This window comes from Thalia democratica, chromosome 6 (genome assembly GCF_965202585.1).
Source record: "Thalia democratica chromosome 6, ktThaDemo2.hap1.1, whole genome shotgun sequence".
NCBI lineage: Eukaryota > Metazoa > Chordata > Thaliacea > Salpida > Salpidae > Thalia > Thalia democratica.
Window position 1 is genome coordinate 43,586,784 of NC_139170.1, and position 19,081 is coordinate 43,605,864.

At 24.3% G+C, this 19,081-nt stretch overlaps 1 protein-coding gene across 1 annotated transcript; it reads left to right on the plus strand.

Annotated features, from left to right (window-relative positions):
- The first annotated feature begins 8,319 nt into the window (after nucleotides 1–8,319).
- Nucleotides 8,320–14,396, plus strand: LOC145838157 (signal peptidase complex catalytic subunit SEC11C-like). Its single transcript, XM_082945709.1, has 4 exons — nucleotides 8,320–8,398; nucleotides 9,984–10,093; nucleotides 12,445–12,594; nucleotides 14,132–14,396. Exons 1-4 carry the CDS (start codon nucleotides 8,339–8,341, stop codon nucleotides 14,349–14,351), a joined length of 540 nt encoding a protein of 179 aa, XP_082801835.1. The 5' UTR covers nucleotides 8,320–8,338; the 3' UTR covers nucleotides 14,352–14,396.
- The last annotated feature ends 4,685 nt before the right edge of the window (nucleotides 14,397–19,081 follow it).

The window sequence follows — 19,081 nt, forward strand, 5'->3', positions numbered from 1 at the left end:
TGAAATAAAATAATAAAATAGAAGTTCTTTCTACGTGTAAACTACTAACTTTGGAAAATAAAAAAAGTTTATAAACAAGTTTTGACGTGTTTAGCAGCGATTTAGTAAATAGAAAACTAAAATTATTTAGTTCATTTAAGTTACATGACATATTTAACTTAGAAATAAAGTAAAATAAATTATAAATATTGAAAATTTACTGATTAATTTTAATTATTTTAGTAAACGATTTGCAGAACATGTTTATAAACAATTTAAAAAGTATGTTCACTTCTGAATACATTTTTTGACCACAAAACAAATAGACACGTGGAAATTTTTGGTTAAATAAAACAGTTTTATGCGGTTTTTATAGCATGATTTTAATATTAAAAGTGTTAAATTGAGCTCAACAGTCTAAATAAAATAATTTAAACTTATTGCTTAGCTTAACTAAAAAATAAAATTCTAAGATGCAGATGATAACATTTAGAATTATCCTAACCAATAAAGTGCATCAATAAGATTAATTATAAAAAAATGTTGGATGTAAAAAATGGCAACAGTTTAAAAACTTTATTTTAAGCTTAAAGAATTACTGTTTAAGTATTACATAAATGTAAAATATTTTGAAAACAATTTTATAAAAAGTAAGATGTTTAGTGAAAACAGAGATAAAAAAAAAAAGTGCATGAGCAGAAAAATTTATGAACATTTTAAAATTTGAAAACTTGAATTTTTAAGAAAACTTATACAGACTATTGTTTAAATATCCAAAAAAAAAAAATCTAATAAAGGCATTATTATACTTTTTTGCCAAGTTTTGTAATATATTTTTATTTATCATATTGACGAAAAACATGTACATTACAGCTTTTAAAATGTCATACTTTTAATCATACTTTTAAATAAAATTAAATCTATACAACAATTTTTTTAAGGTACAAAATTTAAAAGGATATAAAACAAACTAGTTTAAAAATTGGAAACTAATAAACTGTAATTCTATTATTAAACTTTATTGAAGTAAGTAAAAAAAAAGTAAAAATTGTTATTGGTGAAAAAAATTGTTGTATATATCCTACTCAAGAGCAAAATTTAAATAAAGCTTGATTTTGAAACGAAAAAAAAAAATTTAACACAAAACTGTATAATTATGTAAAAAACAAACCGTTTATATCTATTTCTTTTAGTTTAAAAACAGTTGTTTTGTTCTATTAAAAACAGCGGCGACTCATGTCTTTTTGTTGGAGACAATCATGGTTGAGTAAAAAAAGCCTAGTTTAAAACATTAAGATAAAGCTCATAATAGTTTTATTAAGAAAAAGCATATTAAGAAATAAACAATTTTTAGCTTTTAATTTTTAGCAAGACTTTCTTGAACATAATAAATTAAATACATCTTAAATGAAACATAAATAAGTATCTGTAAAAAATAATTTTTATTATTTTATTTATAAACTTATAATAGTAAGCTAAATTTTTTTTCAAGTATTATGATACACATAAGTTTATTTAAAGCTAGCAGTATAGCAGAGTTATTAAAAAAACATGTATTAACAAATTAAATTAGTTTAACTGAAATATGTAATAAAGCATTAAAATTTTCTATTAATTATGTTAAGATTCTGCTAAAAATTTATAATCTTATTTTTTAAACTGTTTTTTTACATTGAAAAACCTACAAATCCTTTGCATAAAAAGCTGAAAAACAAAAAAAAAAAAAAACTTTTTTTTCCACGTTTATCCCTAACCAACCTTACTTAGACATAAAAAAGCAAATCTAAGTATTTAGTTTTATGTCATAATCAAAGTATTAACATAAAAATATATATATTTGCTGACTCAGCAAATATGAAAAAAATTTTCACGTTTTAAGCTACCCGAAAAAAAGTACATTGCGGACAGCAGATTCTTGTTGTGAGCCGCAGTTTGCCGACCTCCTCTAATATATGGTATACATAATATTTAGTAATTAATAAACTGTTTAGTTTAAATATATTTATAGCTTTATAAACTAACAGCACCAAATAAAAACAAAAGTTTTGAAATCAATCTTTTCAAATCAAAAAGCATTGTGTTTTTATTTATTTACTTATTCATTTAAAACAAAAACAAGTAAAAACAACTAATTATATACTTTTTTACAGAATGTTAAATACAATTTATTTATGCAAAAATATTGTAGGTAATAGTGAAGAAAATTTCTTTGTTGTTTATTTAAAATTATGTTTATTGAAGTTTAAGTTTATAGATATAAACAAACATTTTTTATAGTTCACAACAGTAAAAATAAACTTTTACTCCAGTCTAAATCTAGACTAATGAATATGTTAATGATATGATCGTTAACTTTTCGTGTTGAATAAAACTTTATAGATAGTTCGTAAAAACATTTCTTTAAAATAATTTCACAGTTCTATAACTTATTAGAAAATAAGGCTTGTTTGTAATGTAGGTAGGTAGATTTACAAAGCATTAATTTTTAGGTTCAATATATATCTTTAATATTTTTAAAATTGTAACAAAAAGAGTTTTTTTACTAAGTGCGGATAGTATTTTTTAAAGTTTTAGTCAATGTTGTTTTACATTTAAATTTTATACTAATCAGTTGTCTTTCCCCTTAAAATTGAATAACTAAAACACTTAAGTATTAGATACGTTTAGAAAATAAAAAAACAAATCTTTATAATAGTTTAAACTTTTTTTGAATGAAAACAGTTAATTTTTATTTGAATAATTTTAATATATATTTTTATTAGATACTTATATATGTATATATATATCTAAGTTTGTCACTAATCTTATTTAGTAATTGATTGTACCTAGTTTTGTAATCAAATACGTACTCAAAAAATATGTGATAAAAAAAATAAGTTAAATTATATGTTTTAATTTTTTCGCTGTAAAAATAGTTAGAAATCTAACTTAATTTTAAATAAAATTTGAATTGGTTCATTTTTGGGTAAAACCTCTATAGTTAATATACGAAATGATATAAGAACAATCGACTCTGAATTGCTATAACACGTAGGCAACTATTTATATTTGCACCAAATTCTCCAATTGAGTATAAAACAATATTATGAAGAATTGTAAAATCACAGCTATAAAATTAAAAAAATTAAAAGTAAAAGAGGATAACATTCTTACACCAACTTATGAGTAATATTATTTTAACAATCTTATAGTTAATGGTTTTAACAAATGGAAATGAAAAAGTTTACGTCTTTATTTACTGTAAATTATTGTTGTGTTGTGTGCTGCACTCTATCCAGGGTTGCCACTTGACCTGGAAACTTGGAGAAACCTGGAATTTAAGCAATTTTGAAAAAACCTGGAATTTTGAATAAAAATCACTAAAAGAACTTGGAAAAACCTGTAATTTTCAACAATTTTAACGTGTTGAGTCGTAAAATTTAGTTTTCTAATAAAAAATCAAACACATTTTAAGTAGCTTTACAGTGTCTTTTTAATGTTTTTATACTATTTAACACAATTTCATACCTTAAACTTAACATTAAACTAAAGATATACCAAAAAATGTTTACTTTTATAAACTTGGAGGAAATTTTAAAAAACTAGAAAATTTTTTGAAAAAGAGAGTGGCAACTCTGTTTTTTACTTTAACTTCATTATCACTCTTACCCCTTACCCTCGGTTGGAAGCTTTTTTTTTTCTTTCAAGTATTAGTTTTTATTTATTTATTTTCTTTGTTTTTTTTTAATTTTTTTAAAGTTATTTTTTACTTTTATTTATACTATCATTGTTACCCCTAAACCTTACTTGTAGGTTGGTAGTTTTTTTTAAATTATTAATAATTTTTACTGTTTTTTTAATAGTGTTTAATAGTTATTTTTTATAAACTTATATTAGACCTACTATTATAAAAAAAAATATTATAATGTAAAAAATTTCCTCTGAAAATAGAAAATTTAATAAATATATACTGGTTCCTAAGCTAATATGGATAACATAAAATCTTTATTTAGTTATTTTGCATAGAATCAAATTGCTCATACATTTACTATAACTACTCTAAAAAACTGGTGGGTAATTGAAATTTTTGAACACACTGAAAAATTGAATCTTATTATTCTTGCTTAGAGCTTCAGTTTCAATTATATATAAATCTATTTATGGTAAAATTTATCTGTTGTTTAATGAATGTACTATTACAAAGCTTATTGGTTTAAAATCAAAACAATTTTAATCTAGAATAAGTATTAGGAGATAGTGTACAAGATTTGGTTTAATGTTGTAGGCAAATAGCTGTTGTATTAAAAAAAACAATTTAAAGCTGTTGTATAAAATAAATAAAAGTAAAGCAATATTTGTTGCCTGTATTAGGCTTGCAATCTGCCATTAACTTTTAACATTTTTGGTTAACAGAAAATCAAACCAAGTGTTATGCACATTTGAGTTCAATTAGATTTCTGGTTTTCAAAACGGTTTTTGGTTTATTTTTCTGTATTTACTTTCCAGAGTTTTTTAGAAGTTAGGTAAATTGAAGTGTGTTTAATTTTTTTTAAGGTCAAAAATAACTTTAAAAATTGAGTTATTTTAAACTACATGCAAATATTAAGGACATAGGAGATAAATAACCTTTTGTTAAATTTAATCCTATTTTATTGAGGTTTAACTAAGCTACAAGTTGCTTTATACAGATTGTCAAAAGTGAAAAGTATTTTTTTTGAGATTTAGCCAGTCAAAGTGGAAGATTACAATAGGTCCCTTATGGGAGACACAAACAAAAATGGCAAATATCTAGAAATCTCTAAAAATCTATCTCCTCCTAGGTTTTTGAGATAATTACCTCAAGCTCTCAGGAAATGTTTTTTGCAATAAACTTTTTTTTGTTTTTTAGTCAAAAAAATTTATTTTTTTAACAGATTTTTTAAAGTATTGCAAGAAACACTTATTAAAAGCTTGAGGTAATTGTATCAAAAGATGCAGGAGAAAATAGATTTTTAGTGTTTTTTTGCCTTTTTAATTTGTGCCTTCCATAAGGAGCCTATTGTAGTCTTTGGCTTTGACCAGCTATATCTCAAAAATTGTTTTGAATTTTTAAAGTTTGTAAAAAAAAGCAACTTGTAGCTAGCTTAGTCAAAATTCAACAAAGTAAGATCAAATTAAGAAAATAGTGATTCACCCCCCTACACCCTTAAAATGCACATATTTTTGCTTACTGTTTTTACAACTCTTTATAGGTATGGTATAGAGCAGGGTTTCCCAAACTTTTTACTCAAAAAGCTCCTCTTAAAGAAATTAAAAAAAACTATAGTCCCCTCCAACAAGATTTCTCCTAGAACTTCCACTAAAACCACCTAAGACCTTTTTTGCTCTTCATCATCAACTTCAAAATATCTAGTGTAATTTTCAAATCAAGACCTCATGGCCCTCTAAATTTCGGTAATGGCTCTCAAGGGGGCCATTGACCCAGAATGGGAAACACTGGTAAAGAGTTTTTACAAAAATAAAGATGTTTAAAAATTGGTTTGATATGTATATGTTTTTTTTGAAACAAATTATATTTTATGACAGCATTGCCACACACTCAGGCTACTATGGAACACTCTGCTATTTAGAACTTTGAAAATCTCAAGCTGACTCAGGTTGACTTTTTTTATGTAAAAATTCAACCTAGTTTAAATATTTCTTGCTGAATTTTGGCTAGTTTTTTAACTTTTGATATTTACTTTCTTAAAGTTTCTGTATTTATCAACATGGTTGCCACACAAATAGGATAACTTAGAATATTATGAAACTTTTTAAAATATCAGGATACTGAAATTTTAAATTTGTCTTTTAAACTCAAGGATAATTTTAAGTTTTCTTAAATTTTCTGGACATTTTTTTTTATATTTTAATATGGTTTAGTTTCAGTATTTTGTAATTTTTATTATTTTGCTGAAATAATTTTTATTGATTTTGATTTTGAAAAACTTTCAATTTTTTTTCGAGAATTTTTAAAAAATTTGACACTTGTCGGTTACTCAGGACATTTTTTTGTCTAAAAAAGTGGCAACCCTGTCAAAATAATTTTCTGTTACTTTTAAAGTTTAAAAATCAAGTACATTAAATAGTTTAAAAAAACTCAGTTAACACCAGAAAACAAAATAAATACATTTTGTACAAAAACATTTCTCAAGTTATGGATTTATTTAACTTCAATAATCTTAAAATTAAAGAGTTTTTCCTGAATTTAGTTATTCAACATTTAAAAAAAAATAAGTTGGAATTTAGAAATTAACATTAAGGTACAATAAAAAGATTATAATATAAGTTGGAATGAAAACAACAATAATCTTGCTTGTTATTAAGACATTTTTAATCCCTGGTATTGTACATGAACTAAATAAAACCTAAAAGATTCCTGTGAAAACAACCTTAAATAAAAAAGTTGTGAGTGTTCAAAAGTGTCTTTCTACTCAAAAAATAATCTTTTAAACTTAATGTAAATGTTTTAATTTATATAAATCAAAATTTAACAACTTTTGCAAGGTTTCCACATACTTGATCTACTAAACATAACTCTGGCTTGTTTTGATGTTTTAAAATGCATAACATCAAGTCTTTATTATTTTGCCTAAAAGTTAAGGTTTTATTAAGTTCATGTGTTTTATTTTTATGTTTTTAGGTATCTAACTTTTTTAAAAATTTATATTATTAATATTTTATTTCAGTTTTCTTATAATCTCAGGCTATCTTGATGTAAATCAGGCTAATTTTTTGTTCTTTCAGGCTGAATTTCTTTGCTTAAAAGAGTGGCACCTTGATAATTCTTTTTATGTATTACTAAGTAGTCATGCTTGATTAACTGTATTTAAATCAGTTTTATTTAAATAACTGCCTAAATTTAAAAGAATGTTATTCTGGCTACTATTAAAATTGGCAGTTTTGATGTTATGCATTAAAAACTGTTGTAAAATTGTTAGGTATTATTTAATTTTTTTAATTTCTTATTGCTTGTAACTAATCAGGAACCTTAATTTTTATTATTATTCATATACAGCTGTATTCTAGTTAGGAATTCCATTGAATAATTTGTAGCTAAGAAAACTAAAAATAAATGCTTTATATATAAAATTTTTACATATTTAATACAAATGGAATATAGTTGTGAACTTATTTTATAAGTTTTTCTGATGAATTTAAGAATTAATGTTATAGGTGTATAAACATTTTAAGATAAGTTAAGTGAAGTGTTACTAATTTTTAGTTGCTTTACTTTTTTAATACTCTAAAGCTACAGTATTGATTTGCTAAAAAATATTTTTTGTACCTCTCATCTACTTCCAAAATAAAAGAACTACAAAGGGGAAAATATAAAAAGTTAACTGATATCTTTAGTTGTACTTTCTACTTTTACCTGTTTAATTCTAAGCCTAGGTAGTTTTAAAAAAATTAATAGAATTATTATTTTTTTAATTTATGTGCTAGATGTAAGTTGAATGGTTATATCCATTGCTAGTATAGCTGGTTTTAGAAAGTTTTTTATTTATACTTATTAAAATTTTAAATTTGTTTGCTTTGAGCACATTTTAAATTTTAGTATGTGGTACACTTTTCTACTTCTTTTTAGCCTCACTCATAATGTCCACATTAGTATTTCATTGGTTTGTCATTTGCTTTAAAAAATTTATAAGTGGGGTATTTGTGCACAGTTGTTGTTTATTATAAGACATCAAATTATGATTTTATTATGAGTTTAAAATAATTTGAATAAATGAAAAATGTACTAGTCTGCAAGTTTTATAAAGACCATAGAAAGGTAAAGAATTTTTGCATGTTGGTCTTATTTAAAGGATCTTCAATTTAGCTAACAGTTGCTTTTTACACTTATGTAAAAATTAACTTATTTTTTGTCATTAGAGAGTACATAGTTTAAACGTACAATAGATTTTTTACAGTTGGACTAAAAAAAAAAAACGTAATTATCAAAATCTATCTTTAACAGTTTTCAAGCAATTGTTTATAAACTTTTTGATATCTTAACTCAATAATAATCACTTGTGTTGCAAATTTTATTTTAAGTTAAAGCAAAAATTTTTTCTTCTGAAAAATGAAGTAACTAATAATTTTTTAGCTTTGATCATAATATTCCTAACTTTTTTAATCTGTTAATTAAAAGAAATATAATTTGCTATATTTTTATGTTTTATGCAAATACATTTGCTAAAAATATCTTTTAGTGGTTAAATAATTAAAGCCTTCACATAAGGGCAAATTTCAATTTTTGTAAAAGAATATTTGACTTTTCCATTGCCTTAATTTAAAGTCTAAACTTGTTATATATATATTTTACTTTGTTATCTAAAGTTGAAAATAATAACCTTTAGATATTATATAAAATAAAATGGAGTTTTTAGCAAATCAGTTTGGAATTAGTTTGAAAAATTTAAACAGACGGCAGCAGGTAAGAATTATTTTTTAGCAGTTTCAGTTTTAGGTTGAACTAAAATTTATTAAGCGTACTTATCTAATGTAACATTATTTATTGTTAAAACTTCTTAATGTTATTTTTAATTGTTTGACATTTTTATTTGCTCAAAGAGTTTATCATGTTTAAATATTTTTTATAGCTTGAAAATAATGACAAATGTAAGAAACTTAAGTTCAATCTTATGTCAATTGTTTGATTAAGAATTTTTTTATACTTGAAAAAAGAAAATGAATTTATTCTAAAATACAAGTTAATTTTGAAGTTTTAGTATTATAGTAAAGGTTTTTCATTAGTTATATATTTTTTATACTAATATTGGTTAAGAATATTGTAAATAATGCTGTAAATTGCTGAACTAATTTAAATAAAATGTGTTTAATCAAACTCTAAAATAAAAAAAATTCAAATCTTCTTAAGTATAGTTAAAATGTGTTTATTTAACAAGTTTTTAAACCACTTAACAATTTAAAACTGACTTTTCAAAATCTAGCTGTTATCTGCTGTATATTTCATGAACTAGAAAGAATAATACTTGATTTTGCTTAGCTCAAATATTTTATTCTAAACAAACTTCTTTCAGTTTGATTACTTATTTGATGGTATAGAGCATAAAATGTTTATATGTTGTCTTGGGGATCTGCTCAGTTCCAGCCAGTGCATAATTCCCACCCAAAGCAAATTCAACCCAATCAATTCAGAAAACCACTTGTTGACCAAGGGTAAGGGTTAGGGGTAAAAGTAAAAAAATAAAATGTAATAATAGGAGAAAAAATAACTAACAAAGGGTAAGGGTTAACAGTGATAATAATAAAAATGATAATTTAAAGTTATGAGTGGGATTTGATTTGGTTTGGAATTGATTTGAGTGGGAATTGAGTGTGGGTGTAAATTGTGAGTAAACCATTGTCTTGAACCCAAATTAAACAAAACTTTTTTCTTAAAATTGTCATTTAACTTTGTCTAGCCAAAACTATTAGCATAAATATTAGTCTCAGTTGAATTTTTGTAGACAAAAAAGTGAAATATATAAAATTTTTTTTGCTAATCATTTAAATAATAACATTACTTCAAGTTTAGGTAATGCTTTTAGATTAGAATTATCAACTATAAACTATTTTTATAAGTTTGTATTTTATTTTAAGTGCTTAAGTTTAATTTTTTTTCAATATTTTGGAAGTTATTTATGTTTACATTAACCACTTGACTTATTTTGTTAATTTAAGATTACTTTAAATTACACAACAGGCAGTATAATGTACTAAATTTTTGTAATAACATTTATTATTTAAAAATCCTGTGGTTAACATTTTTTAAAGCTTTGTACAGTAGAAAAAAAAACTTTTAAACAAAACCTTATTTTTCATTACTTTGTACTTATTATCTCTAAATTGAGAACTACCAATATAGGTTCAAAAGTTAGGTAATATAGATTGCACACTTTTTAAGTAGTCTTGAACCCTTTAAAAAAGTACTAAACACAATGTACACAAATGTCCTATTTTAATTTACAACACAAACTATGTTTTTGAAAGAAGTTTTACTTCCACTATTTTACCAGGTGTGCTACCAAGTGCTGGATTTGCTGATGACAGTTGCCACTGCCTATATGATATTGGAAGGCGCCAGATACATGACTAGTTGCAAAACACCCTTTACTACTGTTACAAGGTTTTTAAAGTTGAACATAAGTAATACCATAACTAATGGTCAGATTTTATATTAATCATATTGGTTGTAAAACTTGCAAGCTTAGTATTACCATTATTGTTTTGATCTTTCGTATAACCCATCTTATACAAAGCAGTTTTAAGGCCATAGGGGGTCAAATTTTTTTTTATTTTTACAAAAATTAACTTTGGCTTTTATATGAAAGCTTTAAGTACAAACTACAAGCCAGTTTTTATAGAATTTAAAAATATCATTTAACTTATGAGGTATTTAATTTTTTGTAAAAATTTTCCCATATAAACATATAGACCGTAAATTTTTCAGTATCACTTTTTTTGGAAATTTTAATTTAACTAAAAATCTATCTTCTCCTTCATTTTTCAAGCAATCTTCTTTAAATTTTCAGGTAATGTTCCTTACAATAAAAGAAAAAAACGTTACTTTAGAATTTTAGTGAATTAAGATAATAAAAATTTTATCACAAAAATTAAAAAAAAAGTGTTTTTTTTTTCAAAAAAAAGTTTTACAATTTTTTTTTTAATTCTAACGTAACGTTTTTTTGTTATTGTATAAAGATTAGACTGTAAAAGTTTAAAGAAGATTGCTTGAAAATTTTAGGAGAAGATAGATTTTAAATGAAATAGTCTTTTTTTGCTGTTTTAGTTTTGCCTTCCAATAAGGAACCTATTATGTGGCTCAACTTTGACTGGTCATATCTCAAAAATTAATTCGAATTTTTTAAAACGACAAAAAGCTTCTTAAAGCTTAGATAAAACTGTATAAAATAAGATCAACTTGTAAAAAACATAGTTTACCCCCCCTATGGCCTTAATTTAAAACCTACCAAAAAAAAAAAAGTTAAAGAGTTCTACAAAAAAAGGGTTTAAGCTCTCTCCAAAAGCTGATCTTATAACTAACTAATTTTCCATCCATGTACAGACAGTAGTTATTATAAATTAATAAAAACTATAAGATAAAGTGAAAAGTTTGTAATTTATTTTCACCAACATTTACTTGACTTTAAAATGTAATTTTGCTTTGAAATTATAAGTATGATTTTACAATATTCAAAATATATTTTAAAAGTTTCACATACTCTCAATTGTCATTTTTTAAAATGTCTAACATGAAAACGTTTATTGTTCATTTTCTGAAAATTTAAAGTATCACTTCAAGTTAATCTCTTAAGTTTTTAAGCTAAGTACAGGGCAGTCACTGGTAAAGTTAAGTCAGTTTTCTTAAAAAATTGGAAAAAGTCAGGCAAAGTCATTTTTTTGGTCAAAATGGCAAAAAGTCCGTTTTCTTCAGGTCAAAATGTCAGAGTTTGTCAGTTTTAATTAACAAGATTTCTTAATTTTCAAAGCCTTAAAATGGTAAAAATTTAATAAAAAAGTCTTTAATAAAATTAGACTAAAATTGCAAAAATTTTCTAGAAACATGTTAATTACAAATTTTTTGTTTAAATTTTATTTTTTGTCTTGCAAAACTAATTATAATTTATTTTGAGATAAAAAAAAAAATTGCCATTAGTTTAACATATATGACACTTATAGATTATTTGCAAAGAGGTAAGCAGTGAAAAAAAAACCTAGTGCAGTGCAAATTTTTTATAAATAAGTTTGTATTGTTTAATTTGTATTCCAATAACTTATTATTACACCTATCTTTTACTGACCTCAGCAGCTAACCAATAGAAAGTTTGTAGCTAAGAATTACTAGTCTGAATAAAAAACTAACCTGATAGAAAGTTTTTATTTTGGTTCAAAAATATGTATTGAATAAGAAGTGCGCACTTGTCAAAATTTGTAAATATTATAAATACAAAATTATTTAGATATGCGTACTCAAATTGCATATTTAATTGAAATGCGTAATTAAAACGAGTATCTAAAAGGAAGGTGAAAGTAAGGTTAATTTGGGTCAAAATCTTGAAAATTCAGGCTAAATTTACAAAAATTTTGCGTGGCACTCCTGTTAGTATCTTTTACTTTTAGAAGCTACTTTTATTATGATGAATTGGTAATTTAAAAACATCTTTTTCCAAGTTTTTTTTAAACTAACTTTGTTGATTTTGTTAAAATTTAGTTTAGTTATTTAATTTTTAACCCCAATAATAGATAAAAATTGTACACTATTAATATTATATTGATATAAACATGTTCAAAAATAAAATTTTGTTATCTTAAGTTACTAATATATTTCTTAAGTGTGTATATAGGTTAAGAAAATTTCATGTTACAATATCTAATTTTTTACCTAAAAAATCTTAATCTTTGTAAAACAGTTATGTTTTTTATATTGCTATAAGTTATAATTTATAGAAAAAGTAAATAGTTGAGTTTTGTTTTTAGTGGAAGTATGGAGCCTGCGCTTTACAGAGGTGATTTTAATTTTCTCACCAATTACCATGGAGACAAAATTCAAGTTGGTGATATTATTGTGTTCAAAATTGACGGCAGAGATACTTCGATTCTTCACAGGGTAATTGAAGTACATGAAAGGTTTATTGTTTGTTTGAAAAAGGTTCATATATATTTTTCTTTTTGCATGATATATTTATTTTGCATTAGTTATGATAATTAAAAGCGTTAAATGTTTTAGGAACTTTTTTTTTGGAATCCTATATTAAAAACCACACATTAGTTGAATTAACTAAGTTTTGTTAGTAATTAAGTTTGTTGTTCTTAAATCAATTTTGTTAAAGATTTTCAAAGGATTATATGTACAAGATTTTAAAATAAATTCACTTAAATTAAACTACTCTACCCACAACATGGTTTAAAATTTGAAAAAAGTTATTAAGCTGCATTTGTAGGCCATGAAGTAAAAAGTACACCACAAACAAAAACAAATTCAGTTTATAATTTTTTGTTTGAAATGGTAAGATTTATTGTTGACAAAAATTGTTCATACTGCTTGGATCATTAGACCACAAGCTCTATTTAGGCTTAAATCCGGCTTTTGTTCTTATTGTAATCTTATCAGTGGTCATAACTGCATAAAGTTGTAGTTGTCGTGGTATAAAATTATTTAGTTCGAAAGTAATTTTAATAAATGTAAAAGAATATCTCAAAAGCTAATAAATATCAATATATATTTTTTAAAAACTGGCTTGTAGTTTACACTTGCTTTCATATATGAATAAATGTTAATTTTTGTAAAAAAAAATAAAATGTTGAACTCCCAATGCCTTTAAGTAAACTCTGATTAGAAAAAAAAAATTAAAAAACAGATTGTTTTTCCTTTATATTAGCAGTTTGCTCTTCAAAAGGATGGTTGAAAAATAAATACTTAAAAGGTTTTATTTTCTAAAAGATTGAATGTTATTTGTACTTAAAGAAGGGAAAACTCAAGTTATATTTAATCTGCTCAGTGGCATAATTTTATTTAATTTTTGTAAAACATTAAACAAACTATATATAACTAAAAAGACCTATTAAGTTTCTATTGAAGATTCAATCTTATGAGAAATTTTAATAATTTAAAAGTAATTGCTGTCATTGTTCTAGGTATTATAAATGTTTCAAACACTTAAATGGTATTTGTACATATATTTAATACAAACCCAACAGTAATAGTATATAAGCGTTCTAAAACTTAAGATTGTGTTGTTCATGATATTTAATTTGTCAATATCATAATTGAAGTATGTCATTAATTAGCTAGTTATAGGGTTGCTACTTTACTTGGAAAAACCTGGAGTTTATAACAATTTTAACATTTCAAGTAGTAAAACTTCGATTTGACACAAAAAATCTATCATATAGATAAAAAAACTGTCGTCATAAAATTTTTTTTATTATAAAATACATTTAAAATAGCTTAATAGTTTTTTTTTTCAATGTTTCTAAGCTGTTTAACACAGTTTCTTACCTTAAAGTTAATTTTAAACTAAAAATAGACCCAAAAATGTCTACTTTTAAAAACATGGAGGAAATTTATAAAACCTGGAAAAATTTTGAAAAAACGAGTGGCAACCCTGTAGTTAATAAAATTAGTATTACCTCACAAACTTTAAAAATGTTTTCATTTAAACAGCCACGATGGAAAGATTAAGTATCTCACAAAAGGGGACAACAACAAATTCGATGACAGTTTTGGTTTGTACAACAAGGGACAGTTCTGGCTGGAGCATGATCACGTGATTGGTAAAGTAAGGTTCACAGTGCCCTACGTTGGCATGCCAAGCATCATCGCCAAGGAGCTTTTCGCGAGCCTCTTACAGTTGCCTTTGTTGACGCGAAAGAATTTAAAGTGAAGTTGCCAGAAGATCCATGATCTTTAAGTTTGATTTCAGATTTGAGGATAGATTAGGCATTAGTTATTTGTTCTTAACAAGTATTTTAACATTTAATTATGTTTATTATGATAAGGTACATTTTCTACAATAAACTAAGATTTTATAACTTTGATTGTATTAATTTACTAGTAATGATATATATATATATATATAAGGTTTATTTTAAACAATACAATATTGTTTAAGCTACTTAAGGATTGTATAATTTTCAACAACACTTTAAGTGGTTGTAATAAAACTAAGTCTAAGTTTATTTATTAATTGTTGTTTTTTCAACAAATGATGACGCAACTTCTTTTTATTTTTAAAAATTATTAACGAAAATAAATAACCTTCGAAGATTCTGATACTTATATGCTGAAATCTGGAAAAGCATGTAAAAGCTTCGTAAAAACACAAATTCTGCAAACTTACGAAATCTGTAAACGGCAAAAATATTCTGCGCAAACTTGTGATATATTTAGTGTTGTTAAGTGATGCATTACTAGTGATTAAAATACAAGAAAAAAATTTATTTATTATTTTTTATAACTTAATATTCTTAATCAAAACTAAAATTTAATCATTTTAACTAACAATGTAAATATTTTAGCATATAAATAGATGTTATAAAAAAGTGGCCTATAACTTAGTTAATAATAACACACAGTGTTAGATCATGGGTCAGCAGAAATTCGGCTGTTATAATCAAACAATGAAAAAAGTTTTGGGCCACAGATTTAGTTTTAGTTTTTACGGTACATAACAGACCCGAAATATCTAGTTTATTTTTCGAGATTAACGTAAATTGTACCTTAAACTTTTTATCTTCCTACTTCAAACAGCAGAATATTTAGCTTAAGCTTAGACATTTTCTTTCACGAACCACATTAACATCTTAAAGGGCAAGAGTTTTTCCTTTCATGGGACGCATACCATTTGAAAAATAAAGTACCCTCCTAATGGCAGCATTTTACCGACTCTTGTACTAGATGATAAAAATATGCCTTATATTAATTTAGATTGCATTGTATAATAACTTCTGAAGTAAAATGTCATTCTAATTTACTGACTATACAAACTGTCAAATGACACTTATATAAACTTTTATAGTTTTGCATGTCTGAAGCCTAAATATATTGTTATTTAGTAAAAGTAAAAACTTAACTGCACTAAATCACTTATTTCAATTTACAATTAAACTATTAAGGCCAAGAAGGGTCCAATTTTTTTTCAAGTTATTTTTAAATTGTTTACAAGTTAAGACAAACATAAACTGTTTCACTAAAAGTCTATCTTCTTTAATTTAAACTAATCTTCTCAAGTTTTATTAAAAGCCTATAAGTAATACTTAAGTATTTTAAATATAGGATTTTTTTTGTGTAAACCTTTTTTCTATAGTCAAAAATTAAAAAAAAAAGAATTCTTGAAATTTTTTAAGGAATTTTTACTAAAATCTTTAGGACAATTGCTTAAAAAATAAAGCATAAGATGGATTTTAGTGAATTTTTAAGTATATGAGAAACATTGAAGTTCATACTTATTATCGCAAGTTTTTCACAACAACGACTATATATCTAAAGTTATTTAATTTTTTTATGTAAAATAAAAACTTAATTATAGTTTATACTTTAAGCTTTCATATGAAAGACGGTATATCAGTATTTTAAAAGTACTATGAAAAGAACTTTAAAAAGCTTCAATAAAAAATATGATAAAGGTTCCAATGAAATAAAATGACTTTAAATAGCTATATATATTTAAATAGTTTTATCATTAATTTTTAACTATTGAGCAGGGTTCGCAAAAAAACCTAAAATCCCGGAAAAACTTGGAATTTGATTATTTAAGCAAAAAAAAACTTCAGTATGATAATTTTTTTTTGAAAAACACTTGTATTTTAAACAATTTTTACATGTAAAGTAATGAAATTTTGATGACTTACAAAAAATCTGTTATGAATTTTTTTTTTTGTGACATATGAAATTTTATTTGCTTTAAAACACATCTTTAATATTTTATTTTATACTATTTAGGACAGTTATTTACCTTAAAGCTTGTTTTATACGATAAAAGGACCAAAAAACAGTTCAAAATCTTGTAGAAAATTTCAATAACCCTTACTAAAACACATATTCTCTTTTTAAGTTTAACCTTTTACTCAAAAGGATACTTAAAAAACTTGCAATAAAACCAGAAATTCTGGAAGAATTTTCGGAAAAAAATCATACAATTTACTATTAAGCAACAATAACAAACAGTTTTGTTTGCAAGAGTATTCCAATTTTTAGATAATACCTAACTTTTTTTTCAATCTTATTCGTTGTTTCTTTGTATATGCTTGGCAAAAATGTTCTGAATTAAACCTATTTTTAGTGTTTATCAAAACAGTTCAGTCCTTCCTCACTTTTCCAGCCCTGAAATATCCGGTTCCTCAATTATTTGGCCGGTTTAATTTGGGTAGTAAATTTATTAAATTGAGCTAAATTTAATGTTTTAATTAAAATACATGTGTAATTTGATTTCATTGGCCAAGCAAGCAGTTTATAATAGCGTCATTCTTAAAAGAAATATTTATAATGTTATAATTCATAGTTTTCTGCTATAACAAATATATATAAACCGAGGGTTACTTCAAACGTCCAATTTTGTATCGATGAAACCGGATTGTACTTTAGAATGCTGCTAGCAAATACTTAAGCATCGATATACAACCGGCCGAATCTAAGAAAAAAACACTTTTTTCACAGTTTGATCTTAATTTATATAGTTTTCACTAAGCTACAAGATGTTTTTTACAGATTTAAAAAAATAAATTTAACTTTTGAGATATAGCCGGTCAAAGTCAGTGGCAGCAATAGGTTCCTTGAGATAACTGTGTCAAATTTTCAGGAAATGTTCCTTGCAATACTTAATTTTGAGGTAGTTATCTCAAAAAACGTAGTAGAAGATAGATTTTTAGTGAAATAGTTTATTTTTGCTGTTTTAGTTTTTCCTTCCTCTTTGACTGGCTATATCTCAAAAAATGTTTTGAATTTTTAAAATCTGTAAAAAGCATCTTGTAGCTTAGTAAAAATACATAAAATAAGATCAAATTGTGAAAAAATGTTTACCCCCCCATTTTTTACTAAAAATAACATTGGATCTTATAAGAAAGCTTGAAGTACAAACTACAAGCTAGTTTTTATAGAATTATAGAATCTTATTTAAGTTCTGAGATATTGAAACTTTTATAAAAAATTTCTGATACAAACGTATAGACCGCAAATTTTTCGGGGTCAATTTACTTGGAAATTAAAAAATTCACTAAAAATCTATCTCCTCCTTCATTTTTTGAGCTAGAGACCTCTAACTTTCAGTAATTATTAATTTTGTAGTTTAAAAGACTTTGAATGTTGGAAATTAAAAAATATCAAAAAATAAAATTTTAGATAATAAAAACAAAAAATTTAGGTTATCAATAATTTGTATATATTGATAAAAATTTTATTTTTCAAAATTAAAAAAAATCCTGCATCAATCTTTTTTAAATTCAATGATACACTTTCTGTGAAAATTTAAAGAAAGTTGCTTGAAAAATAAAGGAGGAGATAGATTTTTATTGAAATGGTCTTTTTTCGCGTTTTTAGTTTGCGCCTTCCATTAGGAACCTATTGAGGTCACCGACTTTGATTGCTCATATCTCAAAAATTACTTTGAACTTTTTTTAGTGGTTAAAAATGTCTGAGTATTTTGTATGTTAATTGTGACTAGGAATTACAACGTTTAAATAATGTCATTCTAATAATTAACAAAGTCAGCTAACACATAATTAAGTTATAAATATCTATATTACTTTAAAAAAATAATTTTATAAAATGTTTAGCTTAAAACACGAGTTGAAATTTATTATATAAGTAAAGTTTATAACTTTGTTTTTTAACTTTAGATTAAATTCCAGTAATTTACTAGATCTGGTAAAGTCTGTATCCAACCAGATATTGATTAAAAAAAAATCAATTTTTAGCCATAGACAGGGTTTCCACTTCACCTGTAATCTTGGGAAAACCTAGAATTTGACAATTTAGGCAAAAAAAACCTGGAATTTGTGAAAATTTGAAAAAAAACCTAGAAAACCTGGAATTTTAACAATTCTCACATGTTTAGTAGAAAAATTTCGATTTGAGTTAAAAAGTCTATCATATAAATAAAAAATTTTTCTCATCATCAAATTTTTTTTTAATTCGAAAACGTATTTAAAGTAGCTTTACAGTAACTTTTCAATGTTTTAATACTATTTAACACAGTTTCTTACCTTAAACTTAACTTTAAACTAAAGATAGACCCAAAAATGTGTACTTTTAAAAGTCTGGAAAAATTTTGAAAAAACGAGTGGCAACCCTGCATAGATTAGCCCTATCCTGATTTTAAGTTTTAATTGAGTTCATACCTGAACCAGATGGACCTTTTTAAAATTTAAATCAAACAGGAACAAGTTTCAAATAATATTTCAAAAATTTTATATGGTTAGATTTGAATCCTTGCAAGCTATGGCCAGAACTGGCCAAATCTGGTATTTGTATACTGTAGACCACTAATGAGGTTTTTTATAAAATCATGGCCACATACTATACAATACAGTCTTTTTTATATTTCAACACATAAATTAATCTTAATTAAGGCCAGACAGGTTTTTTTTTAAGGAAGGAAACCCTTAAAAATAAATTTTA